The sequence below is a fragment of the Salvia miltiorrhiza genome, chromosome 2 (assembly GCF_028751815.1).
Source record: "Salvia miltiorrhiza cultivar Shanhuang (shh) chromosome 2, IMPLAD_Smil_shh, whole genome shotgun sequence".
Classification (NCBI taxonomy): Eukaryota; Viridiplantae; Streptophyta; class Magnoliopsida; order Lamiales; family Lamiaceae; genus Salvia; species Salvia miltiorrhiza.
Genome location: NC_080388.1, coordinates 60,300,802 through 60,318,531, shown reverse-complemented (window position 1 = coordinate 60,318,531; position 17,730 = coordinate 60,300,802). Strand labels below are relative to the sequence as shown.

The following is a 17,730-nucleotide window of genomic DNA, read 5'->3' as shown; positions in this document are numbered from 1 at the left end:
TTCGAGTAGATACTATAAAATTTCAGCTAACATTTTTTCTCTTGGGCAATGTACTCCCTCCGTTCTATTACAAATGTCACGTTACTTTTGGGCATAAAGATTAAAAAATGTGTCAAAGGAAATAAAGTGAGTTGGTGAAAATTATTTAAATATTAGGTATAGAGAGATAATATATTGCCAAAAAAAGAATGAGACATTTATAATGGGACATCCCATTATGAAAAGTGAGACATTTGTAACGAGATAGAGTAGGGGTGAGCATTCGGATTTCGGATCGGATTTTTGCCTGATCCGATCCGATCCGAAAATCCGAAATTTTCCTAAAATTCAATCCGATCCGAACCGTATTATCCGAAAATCCGAATCCGAAAATCCGAAAAATTTCGGATAAAATCCGATCCGAACCGAAAAACCCGAAATGTGAAAAAAAATTCGAAATGTAAAAAAAAAATCCGAAATAGATGTCAACCTAACATATTAGATAATTACAATCAAATTAAGGTCATAATTAACAAGCCATTAATTATAATCAACCAAAATGGGAGTATAGGGTTAGAATTTAGAAATATTTAACTATTTAAAAATTAATAATTATATATATTTATTTATAATATTATAATATTAATTATATTATAAATATAATTCGGATTTCGGATTTTTTCGGATTTTTAAGGTGCCAATCCGATCCGATCCGAAAATCCGAAATTTGCTTAAAATTCAATCCGATCCGATCCGAAAATCCGAAAAATCCGAACCAAATTTTAAATTTCGGTTTGGTTCGGATCGGATATTCGAATTTCGGATATTTTGCTCACCCCTAAGATAGAGTGAGTATAACTTTATACCTAACGAAGATGTTATAATTTTATGCCATCTTTTATATCTTTGGTTAAATTTATAATGTTCTTAGACTTTAGTGCCTTCAGTTTTTAATTCGTTTCTACGAAATTTTGTACGTTGCTATCTTAAATTCGTAGTTTGAAATCTTAATTTGTTTATCTACACTATATATTTACTTTTTAAATACAATATTTAGTCTGCATATCGTCCTATTTGACATATATAAATGCCAAATCAGAAAAGCTCAAACTTTATAATTCTCCATCTCCTTGATCCAAGGCCCCACTTGACGATCTACACAATCCTCTAATCTCATTATCTAAATTTTCATTTTTTTTTTCTAAAATCTCAAATCCAATATTGATTTTTTTTTTTATGAAACTCCATTAAGTGAACACTTATATTCCCTCCATCCTAAAAAAATAATTATATTTTTTTCATTTTAAAGTATTTACAAAGATAATTATATTAATCACTATCCCATAAGTAATTGAATTATTTGTGTGCGTGTGTGAGCATATTTCGTACGTACGTATATGATATGATATGTATAGAGAGAAGCAGCGCATGTGGAAGGGAAGGGAATGGGATTTTCCTAAGTTGCAAGTGTGGTGATGGCGGAAACTAGGGGATTTTGCATTATATCACGTGGTTTCTACCACCTTCTCGCAAAACAAACACGCCTTTTACACCTGTACGTCTCCAATACGGTCTACGCCAATAGAGAGGGTATATTCGTAAATTCGCAGAGACAGCAACGAGGCAAAGACAACTGTTTTTGGAGCAAAATCAGAAAAAACCGTTGGAAGACGCGCGACATATTTCGGGAAACACATTTTTACGTCCTCTTTATTTTTTTATTTTTTATTTTTGTTTGATGAAGAAGAATTTTTTTTTTCAGTACGATAATAATGTATCTAAAATATATACTATTAGAATATATAGAGAGCATATTTATTCATCTAATGGGAAATTAAAGTCGATTTTGCAAAACAAGAAAGAAAAAGCGAAACCCAAACAACCATATTTATTCATCTATCGTTTTTTTTTTTCCTAGAAAATTTCATCTATTGGGGTTACCAATTGCGTTTACCAATATTAGTTGTCGATAAGTACACAAGATTACAAGAGATTGTCTTATACGAGGATGCATGAAAATCGTATAAATTACAAACAATTTTAATTAAATGTGATCTTCACATGTAAAGAAGTTGTCACATGAGATTTTGTGGATATATAAAGTAATTTTTTTAAATATGTATGCACATATGGAGTGACTTCCACACTATTCGATGCTAGTGCTTTAAGGGACGTTTACTTTGTATGATTGAATATTTTTATTTTTAAGAGTAAATTTTGTTCAATCACATTTTTCCAATAAGATATAAATAAAACAAAACTAGTTTAAATGATAGAAATAATCAAGGGACTTGAGATATCCCAAACTTTCAATCCATTAAAGTAAACAAGGTATTAGTCTTATTATTTTTATATATCAAGGCTAATCCACCAAAGTAAACGTTGTGACTTTTTTGGTTTATAAATTTATCATGAGAAAATAAAAGATAACAAAAATTTCTTCCTTAAAATTCCCTTTTCCTTTTCCTTCATTTTTTTTTATAAAAGAGAATTATGTCATCTCTATTTGGGGTTTCAGCAAACAAAATCACGAACTATTTCGAATTTGCAATTTTAACGTGACTTTTGAAGTGTGGCAAATTAAATCACCAGCTTTTAAATTTTTGCAATTTCATCCCCCCAAATTTTTTCGGTTGTTGGATTGTTGAGTTAGAATTTACGTGGATTAGTTCGTCACATAATATTCATGTTACGAAGTTGTTTTCTATAAAATTGTTAAATATTGAAAATTATGGTGCAAACACATGATACAATTTCTTTATAATTTGAAGAAATTTTTAATTAAAATTGTACGAAACTGCGTCGTTTAGGCTTCACAAAAACGGCATCGTCTATATTAATCTACGTAAGCTCCAATTCAACGCTCTAACGATCGAACAAAATTGGGGGGACAAAATTGCAAAAATTATAAAGGTGGTGATTTAATTCGCCACACTTCAAAAGTCACGTTGAAATTGCAAACTCGAAATAATTCGTGATTTTATTTGCCAAAACCCCTTTCTCTTTCCTTCTTTTCACTCCATGCAGGATAATATTATCTCTATAATTTTGGTGTGATAATATTATCCATATTTGAAGTAAAAATGAGGAATGAGAAAATGTTAAATTCTCTTTTGTTGAAAGATGAAAAAGGGTAAAAAAAAATTTGTAGAAGATGAGAAAAAAAAAATGAAGAGAATTAAAGAAATAAAATTTTATAATTTCTTTTTTTATGATAAACTTATCAATCAGAGATAATACACTCTAAGATTTTATTTGTTAAGCTAGATTTTGAATGTAGAAAAGTATATAACCACCATAGCTTCCATAAGAAGAAAATAACGTAATATGGGAGTTTTATCCTAATTTTAATTAAATACATAAATGCAAAGTGATTGTCAAAAAAATGAGCACACTTTTAAAATGATAAATATAGATAGTTACCTTACCTATAACAAATAAGACTATACATGGGTCTGGAGTAATTCAAGTGCGGTAATATATTTAATATATAAAAATTGTATTCATAATATTTTCCGGCAAAATAGTAATTAGAGTATCTAGAAAAGAAAAGAATCACGTCCAGCAAAACAATCAAAAGTCACAGCTGTTAATAGAGAATCTTAGAAAAATGAAACTTAAAATTTACTTTTAGAAAAATATTTATTCAAAGTAAAGTTTTTTTTGTTTAATTTTCACCGACATTGTATGGTCGCATTGGCTTATAAATGACGTGGTGATTGATTGTGAGATAATCAATATAATATGGATTTTTATTCAAGTCAGTGATAGTGAGAGGGAACATTAAATTACAATCAAGTATAAATTATACTACTATTCTACATAAAAATTAATACACTATAAAAACATAACAAAATATATTATAATCTGACTGAATTACTAATAAATAAAAAAACTCGATTTGGAGTGTAATTGAAGTCCATACTGTAGCAAGTAGTCAGTAAGGCTACTGACCGTTGAGGATTATAAAAGTGGAAAAAAAATATAAATACAGAAAAAGTAACCAAATAAATAATAATAATAATAATAATAAACATAGTAAAGTGAAAGTAGTTGTCATTGCAGTTATACACACCACACACACTAAATTACAGATACACAAAGCTTCTCCTTCTATTCCCTCAACTACCCTTCTCTTTCTCTCTCTCTCTCTCCATTGCATATTTGCATATAGTAACAATATAGTTGGCTGTCTCCCTAGCTTCTCTTTCTCTAGTTGCAGCATCATTTTCTGGTCCAAGAAATTCTCTTCCTGTCTTTCACCCTTCACTTCTGTGAAAAAAAATTCAGCTAACTGTTTGTCAAAACCACATTTGGCTTTTATTTCCATTTGGGAGGGTGTATTTCAGCTCTGAGATTAATCTTATTTGCTTCCTTGGTCAAAAAGAGTGTGGTGCTCAAAATGGAAGCGAATTCCTCTGGTGAAGATTGCTGTGTGAAGGTGGCGGTTCATATCAGGCCTCTTATAGGAGATGAGAGGCTTCAGGGGTGCAAGGATTGTGTCACGGTACAACCTGGGAAGCCTCAGGTACTCCCAGAATCCACATTGTGATGTGGGTTTTTGCTGCAAGAGTGCTGTTTTGAGAGGGGAAGGGTGTGTTTGGGGTTTCTTGAGATGCAAAGATTCGTTTTTTTCTCTGCCCGAATAGTTGGTTTGAGAGAAGATCTGAGTTTGATTTCATTACATTGTGGTTTTTGGGATTTTTGGAGGCCATGCATGTTGAAGTTTGAGTTGCTGTCTGTTTCTTGATCTGAAGTTTGAGCAATAAAGAGTTCTATTATTGCCTTGTAGTTGGATTTTATATTTTCAATTTATTATTTAGATGTTCTGATTTCAAGAAAAAAAGAAAGGAAAAAATTGAGCTTGATGCTAACAATTTTGAGAAGGGTTTGAGATTTTCTACAATCTGGATTCCTGAAGTTACTAATTTGGGAGGAACTTTTTTTGTTCTAATAGCAAAGTTCACTGTTTGATTTTCTTTACTAGTGGAGATGGCCTTGCCATAGGATTCATATATATATATATAACAAAAGTTACCTTCTGGGTTGATTTATATGCAAATTTCATTCCTAGTTTGTCATTTTTCTGAACACACATGACATATTTGCATCTGTAATTATTTTTTTTGGCATGATTTTTCTGCTCATTCTGTTTCTTGTTCACAGATAAATTGTGTATTGAATAAGCTGTTTTATGTATGTGTATTACTTTTGTGTCTTAGCTTGTTGGTATTGGTTGTGGCTGTGATCCAGGTGCAAATTGGGACACATTCATTTACATTCGATCATGTTTATGGTAGTAGCGGCTCCCCCTCGACTGCCATGTATGAAGAGTGCGTTGCACCTCTGGTTGATGGCTTGTTTCAAGGATACAATGCTACTGTTCTTGCCTACGGACAGGTATAGCTGAAAATCTGTGAAAGATAGTGCAGGAAACAGCTGTTTTGTTAGGAGGATGGTAGCAAAACTCATGTGTTACTATCTGAAAGAAATGAGTTTTCAATGTGATGCAGACGGGGTCAGGGAAAACGTACACCATGGGTACTAGTCTCAAAGATGGAGTCCATACCGGACTCATTCCCAAAGCCATGAATGCTTTGTTCAGCAAAATTGAAATGCTGAAGCATGAAATTGAGTTCCAGTTGAACGTTTCCTTCATTGAGGTTCTTTCTATCACCTCTTGGTCTTATCCATAATTTGTATGCTGGTGCTTATATATCTGTTTCTAGTAGTGCTCATTTTTTATTTGAACAATTGAAGATTCATAAAGAAGAAGTGAGAGACCTGCTCGATCCCAGTTCCACTCACAGACAAGATGTAGCGAATGGCAACACTGCAAAAGTGACAAGCCCCGGAAAACCTCCAATACAAATTCGTGAAACGTCGAATGGTGTAATTACACTTGCAGGATCTACAGAGCGCAGTGTGAAGACACTTAAAGAAATGGCTGATTGCTTGGAGCAAGGATCACTAAGCAGGGCAACAGGGAGTACGAACATGAACAATCAGTCGAGGTTGGTAATGCAATGCCAATTAATCTTCCCTTTTGTCTTCCCAAAGAATACTGAACACGTGACAATATGAACTAGAAACCTCCCTTGAGACGAATGTTCCTAGGATCTCATCATTAAGTATATTCAAAACTTGCAAGTAGACGAAAATAACTCTAACTCAACCAGGAAAGACTGAAACAAAGAAAATCTAATCTTTTTGACAAGAATAGGTCTAGACAATTGATGCAGCATCAATTTGATGGTAGGTATACTTATGTGGGAGAAGTTTTGAATTTCATCCTACCTATTCTTGTTCTATCATAAGTATCTGGTTGACAATCGCCGCTTGAGAATTTGCAATTGAATCTCGAATTACACTTGAACCGGTGATTTTTGGTGCTTCATGACCATTTCATAGGAAACTGAACTAGTTTTGTTGTTTGTGTGTGTATTCATTTATTGCAAATTTAAAAGTTTTGAATTTCATGCTACTTATTCTTGTTCTTTCATAACTATCTGGCTGGCAATCGCCTTTTGAGAATTTGCAATTGAACCTCGAATTACACTTGAACCAGTAATTTTTGGTGCTACATGACCATTTCAAAGGAAACTGGCCTAGTTTTGTTGTTTGTTTGTGTGTGTGTGTGTGAGTTCATTAATTGCAAATTAAACTGTACGAGTTCAAATATACCGAGTGTACTGGAGAAACCTAGTCTGCATAATACAATTGGAAATATCATGCAGAAATCCTCTTCCTAATTGTGTTTCAGTCATCAATGAATGTGCTATTCCTCTCTTTCTTTCAGCCGCTCTCATGCCATATTCACCATCACAGTGGAGCAGATGCGTAAACTTCATCCTGGTAATCCTAATGACAGCAACTTAAACGACTGTATGACCGAAGAGTATCTTTGTGCGAAGCTGCATTTGGTGGATCTTGCTGGATCAGAGCGCGCGAAGAGAACAGGATCTGATGGTCTACGTTTTAAAGAAGGTAAGCCAAAGTGCTGTTAATTCTCCAATCTGCGTCTCATTTTAAAGTTTTGTAACACCTTTTTGCACAGGAGTTCACATTAACAAGGGGCTTCTTGCCCTTGGCAATGTTATAAGCGCACTTGGTGATGATAAGAAGCGAAAAGAAGGTGTTCATGTTCCGTATCGTGACAGTAAACTTACTCGACTATTGCAGGTTAGACATTGACTCATTGATGAGGACTTTAGCTTCATAATAATGCAGTAAAGTTTTATATGTTATAATTATCTAGCTTTTGCTTTTAACTTCATTGTCTAAATACTTCACGAATCACACTAAACAACCTTTTGTCGATTTTTAAATGCAAATTAGTACAAAATAAACCTAAACGTGTTTAATGCTTTAGACTGGTGACTATATGGACTTGTGTGTCCCCGTGTATGAACTGCTTTTGGAGATAACATAATCTGATTTGTGATTCCTAAAAATTAATATAACGATGTTTAGAATTGTTTGAAATTATTAACACCTCTTTCTTTGCACTTGACTGTTCAATAAACCAACATTTGAACTAGTTGCTCTTTGTTACCAAGCAATTGTTATTGTTTCGAAGTTTAATGTCTTTGATTGTCGACAGGATTCTCTCGGTGGAAACAGCAGAACAGTAATGATAGGTATTGTTTTTAACTGGCTTCGAACATATGTCTTAGAAGATTTCAATGAAAACTAGAAGACTATAAAGTTCCTTTTCTTATATGTGAACTCCTTTTCTCCAGCATGCATTAGTCCTGCTGACATAAATGCTGAAGAAACGCTGAACACTCTGAAATATGCCAATCGCGCTCGAAATATCCAGAACAAACCTGTTGTAAGTTATTAGCGATTTCTCTTCTAGTTCAGCGTGGCATTTCCCTTTTGTTAGACAGCTACTTTGATCTTAAATTCCTTTCAGTGAGATCATTCTCTTTACTCAATGACCAGGTTAATAGAGACCCCATATCAAATGAAATGCTGAAGATGCGTCAGCAATTAGAATTTCTGCAAGCTGAACTTTGTGCCCGTGGTGGAGGCGTTTCATTTGATGAAATACAGGTAAACTCAATGTTTCGTGTGTTGTGAACCCCCTTTTGGGTAGGAAGTGTTTCCCAAATGCTAGACTTATAGACTTTCTCAAGATTGCTTTACTTTTATAGGTCCTATTTCAAAAATTGTTGCATTAATTTCTCAAAGAACTGAAGAAATCTTGTTTTAAATGATCCACATAAAGCTACCAAAGATACTTGTGAGTTGTTTAAAGAAATTAGTATGCAGGTTCTCAAGGACAGAATTGCTTGGTTGGAGGCTACTAATGAGGAGCTGTGTCGGGAACTAAATGAGTTTCGCACAAGAGGCGGTCCAGTTGAGCAATACACCGATAATGTTAAAGTAAGTTACTATATGTAATAGGCCACATAACTCTCAAAGAAAATGGAATCTGTAGTATCACATTCTAACACTACCATATTGTAGGTTGGAACCAATGGTGCCATGAAAAGTGAAGGCCTTAAACGGGGTTTGCAAAGTATTGAGCCATGCGACTATCAGATGAGTGAAAGCAGTATGTTTCCGAATGTTCCATCATTACTTGACTCAATTTGTCTCAACTTGTAATTCTTTTCTTGAATCACTTCATATCTGGGAAATTCAATTATCCATGTTTTGTAGGTGATTCTGGTGATATTGATGAAGATACAGCAAAGGAGTTGGAACATACATATTTGCAGAATAGCATGGATAAAGAGTTGAGTGAATTAAATCGGCAGTTGGAGAAGAAAGAGGTACTCTTTAAGCTCTCAAATGAAAATCTCTACTTTTGGGTGAAAATTTTGCTTTGCCTGAACCTATTTCTACAAAAAGTACCTGCCAAATCATTGTTGATTCAATTTATTAAAAGCGGAAATTTTGTTTAGCTTACATGAAAATACATCTTGCAGTCGGAGATGAAATTATTCGGAGGATATGACACCACCGCTCTTAAGCAACACTTTGGAAAGAAATTGATGGAACTTGAAGAGGAAAAAAGGACTGTGCAGGTGCTACACTTTAATATAACAATTGGATTAATATGGTGATGGAAACCTTTAATAGTTGAATTCTCATCTTAATCTTAATCTATTTACTACTGCAGCTCGAGAGGGATCGGCTGTTGGCAGAAGTTGAAAACCTTTCTGCTAATACTGACGGGCATGCACAGAAAATGCAAGATGTCCATTCACAGAAACTAAAACTTCTTGAATCTCAGGTATTCATTGTCCTTCTTTCGCAAAGAACATACTCCAAATTAGTTTTTCTTTCAATTTAATTTGCCAAGATTTATCCTTACAATTAATTTTTCATTTCTCCAACACCAGATACAAGACCTTAAGAAGAAACAAGAGAATCAGGTTCAGCTTTTAAAACAGAAACAGAAGAGTGATGAAGCAGCAAAAAAGTTGCAAGATGAAATACAATGCATGAAGGCTCAGAAGGTCAAATTTTAATTTCTATTTGTCGGCATATTTTCCACTTCAATTCTGCATGTAAGCTTCTGATGTTTCTTTGGTCTTGTAGGTTCAACTGCAAAACAAGATTAAGCAAGAAAGTGAACAGTTTCGACAATGGAAGGCATCCCGAGAGAAGGAATTACTACAGGTAAATTTTGCTGATTAGGGATTCCGTCCGAAATGCATATTGTAATATATAAAACCGAACCAAACAAGGAGAAGAATTACTTTTTGAATATGTCTTTTCCATCCATATAAATCATAGTTACGTTTTCTGGGAGATGATAGGTTGCATCTCTTTTACTGAGTTCTTATCTTGACTGTTTGTATGCAGTTGAGGAAGGAGGGAAGAAGAAACGAGTATGAAAGACATAAACTGCAAGCACTGAACCAGCGGCAGAAAATGGTCAGATTCTTACCTATGAGAATTTATGGTTCTCGACTTCCAATTTCAAGTTTTCAAAAGAAAATGAGAATATTACTAGGAAATTATTAGAGATTTATTTTGGTTGCAAGCATATCTTTCTCTTGCTGCACTTTTTGCTTAGAATGAATTTTGCATTAAACAGAGAGGTTCTCAATGTCTGATCACTTTTTGTTTGAGAAACTAAAATGTTGTGTACAAAAAAAAAAAAAAAATTAATTCAGGTTCTTCAAAGGAAGACTGAAGAAGCTGCAATGGCTACCAAGAGGCTGAAAGAATTGCTTGAAGCACGCAAATCTTCAGCTCGTGAAAACTCTGGTAGGTGTTATTTGTTGGTTAACATAGTATCTTTGCTGCATATTTGATTTGTTACTCATTTTACATCTCTTTCCAGTGACAACCAACGGGAATGGAGTTAATGGGCAGGTAATGCCTTGCTCAATCTCTTGCATAAGATGTCAATCTGTTCCACCAATTTGATCAAACCAAGTAAACTTAATTTTAATTTTGCAGAGCAACGAAAAGTCCTTGCAGAGATGGCTTGAGCATGAGCTTGAAGTCATGGTCAATGTTCATGAAGTTCGTTATGAGTATGAGAAGCAAAGTGAAGTGTATGTAGCATTTAAAATTTGTTTTATTAGTTGAACTCTCATGTATATCTATCTGCTCCCTCCTACAATTGCTAACCTAGATATCTTTGTATATTCTTGTGGGATCATGTCCAGACGAGCTGCATTGGCAGAAGAGTTGGCTGTTTTGAGACAAGTTGATGAATTTGCTTCGAAGGGAGTAAGCCCTCCTAGAGGGAAAAATGGCCTTTCCAGGTAAGCTTATTTCCTTAGTCATTTAAATGTGTTTATCATACTGCACTGAAATTTTTCCTTACTAAAAGATTAGCATATGCATCTATGTCTCAAAACCGCTATTCATACTTACAAACCCATCTTACTTAATCTGTTGTTCATTAATTTTTCAGGGCATCTTCAATGTCACCAAACGCAAGAATGTCAAGAATTGCTTCTCTTGAGAGCATGCTAAGTATATCATCGAACTCACTTGTTGCAATGGCTTCACAGCTTTCAGAAGCAGAAGAACGAGAGCGTGGTGTCGTTAGTCGTGGCCGCTGGAATCAGCTACGTTCTATGGGAGAGGCAAAAGGCCTGCTTCAGATTATGTTCAATCATCTTGGCGATGCAAGGTAGGCAAAATGGGCCGTTTTTCATCTGAGTACGGTGTTATAATATAAGCACTCTGTTTCTCTTTCATGTACATAGTATTTAAGTTCATTCATCGCCTACAGTTAATGTCTCACTTCCAGCACCTACATTTTCCAATAAAAGAAGAATATAGAATAAAGAGTAGATAAGTTAGGGTAATGATATAAAACATGTGGCTACAGAGATGTAAAGTGATATTAACCAGAATTTGGAGGTTGTGTTTGGTACAAAATCATCATGCACTAGTAAAAACAGCTTTATGAACTTCTTGCTGGCAACAGGTGCGAACTGTGGGAAAAGGACATCGAGATCAAAGAGATGAAAGAGCAAATGAAGGAACTTGTGGGATTACTGCGACAAAGTGAAGTCAGAAGGAAGGAAATGGAGAAAGAGCTTAAATTGAGAGAGCAATCTGTTGCTACTGCACTGTCGACACCACCATACGTAAGATTGGTTTTTTTTTTCCCTTCCTTCTTTGTATATTTAGGAGTGTCTTGACTTTTCTTCTGTCACAGGGAAATTCTCTCAAACACATAGCTGATGACATGAGTGGTCCATTGTCTCCGATTCCAGTACCAGCACAGAAGCAACTTAAATATACAGCGGGGATTGCTAATGGTTCGTGTACAGAGTCAGCAGCATTCGCGGACCAAACGCGGAAGGTTCGTTTTTATCTTCCCTAGACTTTCTGTTGATGCATAACGCTTTCTTTTTGGCTTATACCGAGTATCCCATACGTCCAGATGGTGCCTATTGGCCAGTTATCAATGAAAAAACTAGCCCTCGTTGGACATGGTGGGAAACTCTGGAGATGGAAGAGGAGTCATCATCAATGGCTATTACAGTTCAAATGGAAGTGGCAAAAACCGTGGAAACTCTCAGAATTAATTAGACACAGCGATGAAACAATCATGAGAGCCAGGCCCCGTCCACAACCTATTTCTGATATTATGTACAGAAATGGTCACTAGCTTACACATCTCTATATTGTATATCCTTTACTCGCTCCAGCTCCCAAGAGATGATCCAGGGAAACACGTTGAATAAGTGCAGGTGAGTCCGTTAAACGCATTATCTCTTCCATTTTGAGATAGACTGACATCATGACACACGATACACACATCACAAGTATAGAATTGGATTATTAATCACACTCACTTATATCTGAAGGTCTATCATTTGTTGCCTCTTTGATATCTAGGGTGGTGTGGATAGCCACATATGTTTTTGGAAACAAGGTGCTCAACTAGAATAACCTAAACAAAATGTCCAGAGCTTTGAGCTAGAAATAAGCAAGCACCTATTCCATCTTTGATATGCTTCAATAAATCACGAAAGTTGAATAGAACTCTAGAAAGCAAAATCAACTTATTAACCAATGATTACATTTTCCTTATCCTTGTGTTGCTCTTGACATGTTTGTAGACCCTTTTTCATGTGGGGGCATTCTTAGTCCTATTTTATTGACTTAAATCTTCCACTACATAAATGCAGGTCGAGGTATAAGTGGCAGTTGGAGAACTTTGTCTGTAGTGTAGTGTATTGGTAGAGATATATATGAAGTGGAATGGTTGTTTAGCAGTGGAGTTTTGTAGTTATGACTCTCATCAGTCGTCGCGTCTTGTGGGATCTCGTTCACCTCCATGATACTTGGAGGAGACTGCGTTTTCATCGAGGATGGGTTTATTTTAGGCCTCATGGTAGTCTTCATTGTTGTATATACTTGTCCAAAGTTGATCTTTTTGAGGAGGGATTTTAGTGCTTGTGATTTCTTCTTCTTTTACCTTTATGCTGCAGGGGTTTGTTTTATGTTTCTTTTTTCTCTTTTTCGGCTAATTGGCCTCTTTTGTATATTGTGTGTAAGCACAATATTGGTTTTGTTTAGAAAGCACATTCAGTGATACTTAGTCTCAGATGTAGATCTACTATTGAGTTGTGCTTATTTGTTGTATATTTGTTGTGGAATATTAATGAATTATCATTTCATTTTTCTTTTAAGATAATGTGTACCTGTCTTTCACTTCTGCATCTCTTCTTTTGTTCAAAAAGCTAGAGACCTACTAAAAAAGATTTTGATTACTTTAACTTGTTAAAACTTGTTTGTAACTCAAGAGGTCACACAAATGTAAATTAATTTATAATACTAAGAGACTAAATATATATTTCTTCGACCACTAAATGAGCAGCCGATTAGAAATCTGAATAATAATATAACACTACTCTACCAACCTAAGGTGGCACTAATCATCCCCACCAAAATAAAAATTATAACCAATCATATTAAGAAATTCAGCACATACAACATAATATAATGGATGGCCACCAAATAGTTCTGCACTCTGTATTATTTTATCCAGTCAGTCAATTGATGATACAAAGGTGAAAGATACAAGGTAATATTTTCACATAAATGGTTTACCGAATTCATCGGTACCCCGATCCTGCAACCAAGCAAATAAGAGTGGTGCGCCGTTTTAAAGAAATTGCCCCTCGAGGCTCTCAAATGCTAGGGCGTAGCATACAACAAGAATGGCGCGTGCATCTCTAGAAACGAACAAGAGCCAAAACACGACTAACCTTAACACGGAAAAGGTGTTCAGGCTTTATAGCACCAGAAAGCATAGTGCTCCTCTCTACGTAGGTTGCTGACAAGACCCCCACACTGCAAGCAGACGAAGCTGCTCCCATCAGAGAACGCATCAAGCATGACCTGCTTCCTTCCTGTCTCAGCAAGGATTGACCTCTCTTGAGGGTCAGGTTCGATTGGCTCCTCACTTATCTTATGTTGGGATGTTTCAGGCTGCAACGGGATGGCCTCTGCAATTGCACATTCAGCAAACAGCGAAGCCAACTCATCAGCAGCAGAGCTAGCTTGAATTTTATTCCTGTATAGTTCTTGAGCACGACTTAGACCTTGAGATACAGCTACGTCTCCACCTTGTATTTTCATTGCCATTATCACCTTCAAAGAAAGCAAGTTAGTTCCAAGATAGCGACATTCTTCAAATTACAAATGGCTAAACACAAATTTACTTTTTCTGCATATCACCCTCAAAACATGCACAATGAGGAAGAACAAAATTACAGGGAGAAGAAGGAAACAATAATTCAACAAAAAAAAATTGGACTACGTACAATCAAGAAACTGAAATAAGGGAAATAACCTACTTAGTTCAATCTTGAAATTAACAGGCACCTTCCTACAAAGTTTTATACTAGCTCTAAGGCTCAGAACTCAAAATGATGGTGGAACTCAGAGAGTTCATGCTAGGACCACTTAAACAGAACGTGGAATAAAGACAATGCCAATATTTTTGAAGTTACAATATATTGCAATACGGAAGAGAAGACTTCAATGTGATAAAGATATATACAAAGAAAAAAAATTGTTTCTCTTACATAAGAAGCCCACACAAAATCAGGACACAGAAAGGCTCACAAATTGGACTCACTAAAGCAAATACAAGAAAGAAAGATGAGATTAAGGCATATATGAATACTAACATGTTTTCTAACTTTGGCACAGACTAATACCCTGTCATTACAGAGAGACCTTGAGTCTTTGAATCCTCAAGGTTTATCATGGTTGATAAGTTAAAAAATCCCAGTTAAAGAGAAGACCTTTAAGACAAATGCCTTGTGGACACCTTGCTAGATTTCATTAACTGGTTTCATGCAGATATCTGGGGAACGCAACGGCATTAAATGCTGGGACGTTAACAAAGTAATTAAAGAAACGTAATTAGTGCCTTGTTATGATAAATGCAAACGTCAATCACGTAATGCCCACCCTACCAACAGTTATATGTCTAAAAAAATGAAACACTTGAGGAAACATCGTATTAAGAGATATATCATAATTAAAATCATACACGAGATCATCTGCAACCAATTTACCCTATCATAGTCCCTTAATTTCTATCAGTTATCCATCCTTATCTTGTTGTTTTAGGAATACTGTTTGTAATAAATATATATTGCTTTGGCATACTTTATTTCTATAAAAAGTATACTCTTTGAGTCATAACATAACTTCCTCAGCTCGAAAATAATCATTCATTGTATGTTTTAATCATCCTGACTCCAGTGTCGATGAACTGATCCACTATTTCTCTAGAAGTCCTGTTTACAAGATGAAAAGCTTCTACATGGCAAGATATACATGTTATAGCACCTCTACTAATGCCTTGAATATGTCATCAACATGTCACTAGCAATTAAACTTGGTTCAATGTGTTTTTCCTTTTTAACCCATAAGGGTCACAATCTTGAGGATTCTTATGAAATGATGTAACAGATTATATTCCCAGTCCAACAGTTTCCTCTTGTAATATCGAAGAGTTGTGGCAGTAATGGGAGGTTCTGCATATGAGGTAAGATAATTAGGCACGTAACTCGATGAATGCTTTTCGAAATATCAAGTCACTAATTTGAATCACAAAAGATCAGAACAGGATGAAATTTACATTGAGAAAGCATGCTCATCCTAAAATCAACTCCAAACCAAGCCAAAAAGAAAAACTTATCAACAATATACAATTACTCCAATATTTTGAATCTGGAACAAATTTAAAGCTCAGATTGAAAATGCATCACTCAGCTAACACACATGAGCATCCCTCATTTCGTCCCCATCTATATGTCTAAATTGCTCATGTCAACCTCACCAACTGGCCATCACTAACAAACCATCACTCAAAGACACAGTTTAGCCAAGTTGCATGGCGATATGAATGATTGCTTGTTCTTTATGCAATCGGTCGTGCATATAGTTTCAAGCACAATAAAACTCAGCCTTCGTACACATGATTTAGCATGTAATACTTTCAGCCACAATCATGAAGATGTACCACATCTCTTAAAATCAAACTAAAGCCGAGCTAAGATTATTCATCAATGCCAATGTCATAACTGTAAATGATTACAAGGAAATTCCATTAAATTTGAACCTCAGAAAAAGAAACTCATTTTAACCGAGAAGTGAAGAAACCACGAAATAACAAAGAAAAGTTGGATAGGATTTTAGTGTCAACATGTTAGCTAAATGATTCAGAAACGACGATCTACTGAATATCATATGTCTCCAATCCGTTTTCACCAACAATAATATCCTCGAAGATAACTTCTCTATTTTAAATAACTTATTTTCACAATAAGCGCAGAACTAACATAATCTCTGACTCAAAACGAAAACAAATAATGATGTATCTTAATTTCGAGGTCAGCTGCGTCACTAGTTAGTCCAATAGATACCAGAGAGCATCACTGAGTTCACAACCATTGAAAAATACAAAAATTACAGAGAAAAAAAAAATCATTCGACGAAAACATAAGTGATTGAGAAAGCAAATTCCAACAATCGAACTGATCACGACAGCAATCAAACATAGCAACGGTCGACGGCCACTTGCATTCAAAATTAACAAAAAGTGAACAAAAGATTAAGCAAATGAAAGCAGACAAGGGCGAAAAATTACCACTTCGAGTGCCTGGGAAGGCTTCCCTTGATTAATGAGCTTGCGAGCCATCGTCAGCAAATTCCTGATATCGTTAGGGTCAGAAGCGGGGCCGACCTCACGCGGCGGAGCAGACGGCGGAGCCGAGGCCTCCGCTTCCATCATGTCGGCGTCGCCACCGCTCATGGCATTACAGTTCAGTTTCTCGATTACACCTTTACCGTTTCACAATGATTTCTTATTTTATTTTGGGCAAATATATTTGCAATGAATTGAAACCAGATGTTTCCAGCAAATTCTGCTCGAATTCAGTTTGATTCTGAGGATTTTAATACTTTTGGGAGGAATTTGGGCCTACTGGTTCCATCGTGCAATTGGGCCGGCCCGATTTAGGTGAACTAATTTATTTTCTTGGTCCACTCACGCACTAAAATACTACTTCCTCCGTCTACGAAATATTTTCATTAACCGAATAGCACAAAGTTCCAAGAAAATAAATTGTACATTTAATGAGTGGAGAAGGAATTTCACACTAAAAAAATGATTAGTTCATAAGATTATTTTAAAAAATAATGGGTTCATTAGTTACAATGTGTGTTGATATATGTGAATTTTTTTTTTTTAATTATTACACCCAAAGAAAGAAAAAACACATTTATACTCTAATTTTTTAGGTGACTCGAAAGCCCGACCTATTAGTTGGAAGAGAAGTATCTTATCAATAGACTGTGCTTCATCGTCAAATATATGTGAATTATAATGATAATAGTTAGTGGAGTTATTTTTAAAAATAGACTAAGAAAATGTTTCTTGGATGAACGAAAATTAAAAATTAAAAAGATATTTCGTGAACGGAGAAAGTATATTTATAGAGCCAAATGCAAATTGAATCACCAACATTTGGATCTTATTCCACAATATTCTCAAGTTTCAAAACGTTTTAATAATGTTTTAATTTTTAATTTGCAGTAAATTAATCTTTAACTTTTTGCATGGATTCAAAGCTAAGATTTAGATATTTATACAATATTAAAATTCAAAATTAATTGAGGACATTCGGAACTTATTATATGGATTATCCTCTCATACTGTTAAATTTTATTGTACATATCTCGATTCATCAGAGAGCTCAAACTTGGCCAAAGTCAAATTAACAATAAGAGAGA

General features: G+C 35.0%; 2 protein-coding genes across 2 annotated transcripts; one reads left to right on the top strand and one right to left on the bottom strand.

Moving 5' to 3' along the window:
• The first annotated feature begins 4,055 nt into the window (after window positions 1–4,055).
• On the top strand, window positions 4,056–13,094 carry LOC131010797 (kinesin-like protein KIN-4A). Its single transcript, XM_057938458.1, has 26 exons — window positions 4,056–4,507; window positions 5,233–5,379; window positions 5,493–5,642; window positions 5,740–5,993; window positions 6,779–6,966; window positions 7,037–7,161; window positions 7,583–7,619; window positions 7,722–7,813; window positions 7,927–8,037; window positions 8,257–8,370; window positions 8,455–8,542; window positions 8,650–8,762; window positions 8,919–9,017; window positions 9,113–9,226; window positions 9,336–9,452; window positions 9,535–9,615; window positions 9,802–9,873; window positions 10,116–10,209; window positions 10,286–10,317; window positions 10,405–10,502; window positions 10,617–10,715; window positions 10,868–11,089; window positions 11,390–11,552; window positions 11,624–11,770; window positions 11,852–12,161; window positions 12,603–13,094. Exons 1-25 carry the CDS (start codon window positions 4,382–4,384, stop codon window positions 12,077–12,079), a joined length of 3,111 nt encoding a protein of 1,036 aa, XP_057794441.1. The 5' UTR covers window positions 4,056–4,381; the 3' UTR covers window positions 12,080–12,161; window positions 12,603–13,094.
• A 330-nt stretch (window positions 13,095–13,424) lies between these two features.
• On the bottom strand, window positions 13,425–16,874 carry LOC131010798 (uncharacterized). Its single transcript, XM_057938459.1, has 2 exons — window positions 16,586–16,874; window positions 13,425–14,070 (listed from the first exon to the last, which is right to left on the bottom strand). Exons 1-2 carry the CDS (start codon window positions 16,748–16,750, stop codon window positions 13,705–13,707), a joined length of 531 nt encoding a protein of 176 aa, XP_057794442.1. The 5' UTR covers window positions 16,751–16,874; the 3' UTR covers window positions 13,425–13,704.
• Between the last annotated feature and the right edge of the window lie 856 nt (window positions 16,875–17,730).

Coding starts and splice junctions, on each gene's coding strand:
- LOC131010797 (XM_057938458.1), top strand. CDS start 4,382: ATGGAAGCGAATTCCTCTGGTGAAGATTGCTGTGTGAAGGTGGCGGTT. Junction 5,994..6,778: donor AACATGAACAATCAGTCGAG/GTTGGTAATGCA, acceptor TCTTTCTTTCAG/CCGCTCTCATGCCATATTCA. Junction 9,616..9,801: donor GAGAGAAGGAATTACTACAG/GTAAATTTTGCT, acceptor GTTTGTATGCAG/TTGAGGAAGGAGGGAAGAAG.
- LOC131010798 (XM_057938459.1), bottom strand. CDS start 16,750: ATGAGCGGTGGCGACGCCGACATGATGGAAGCGGAGGCCTCGGCTCCG. Junction 14,071..16,585: donor CTTCCCAGGCACTCGAAGTG/GTAATTTTTCGC, acceptor CTTTCTTTGAAG/GTGATAATGGCAATGAAAAT.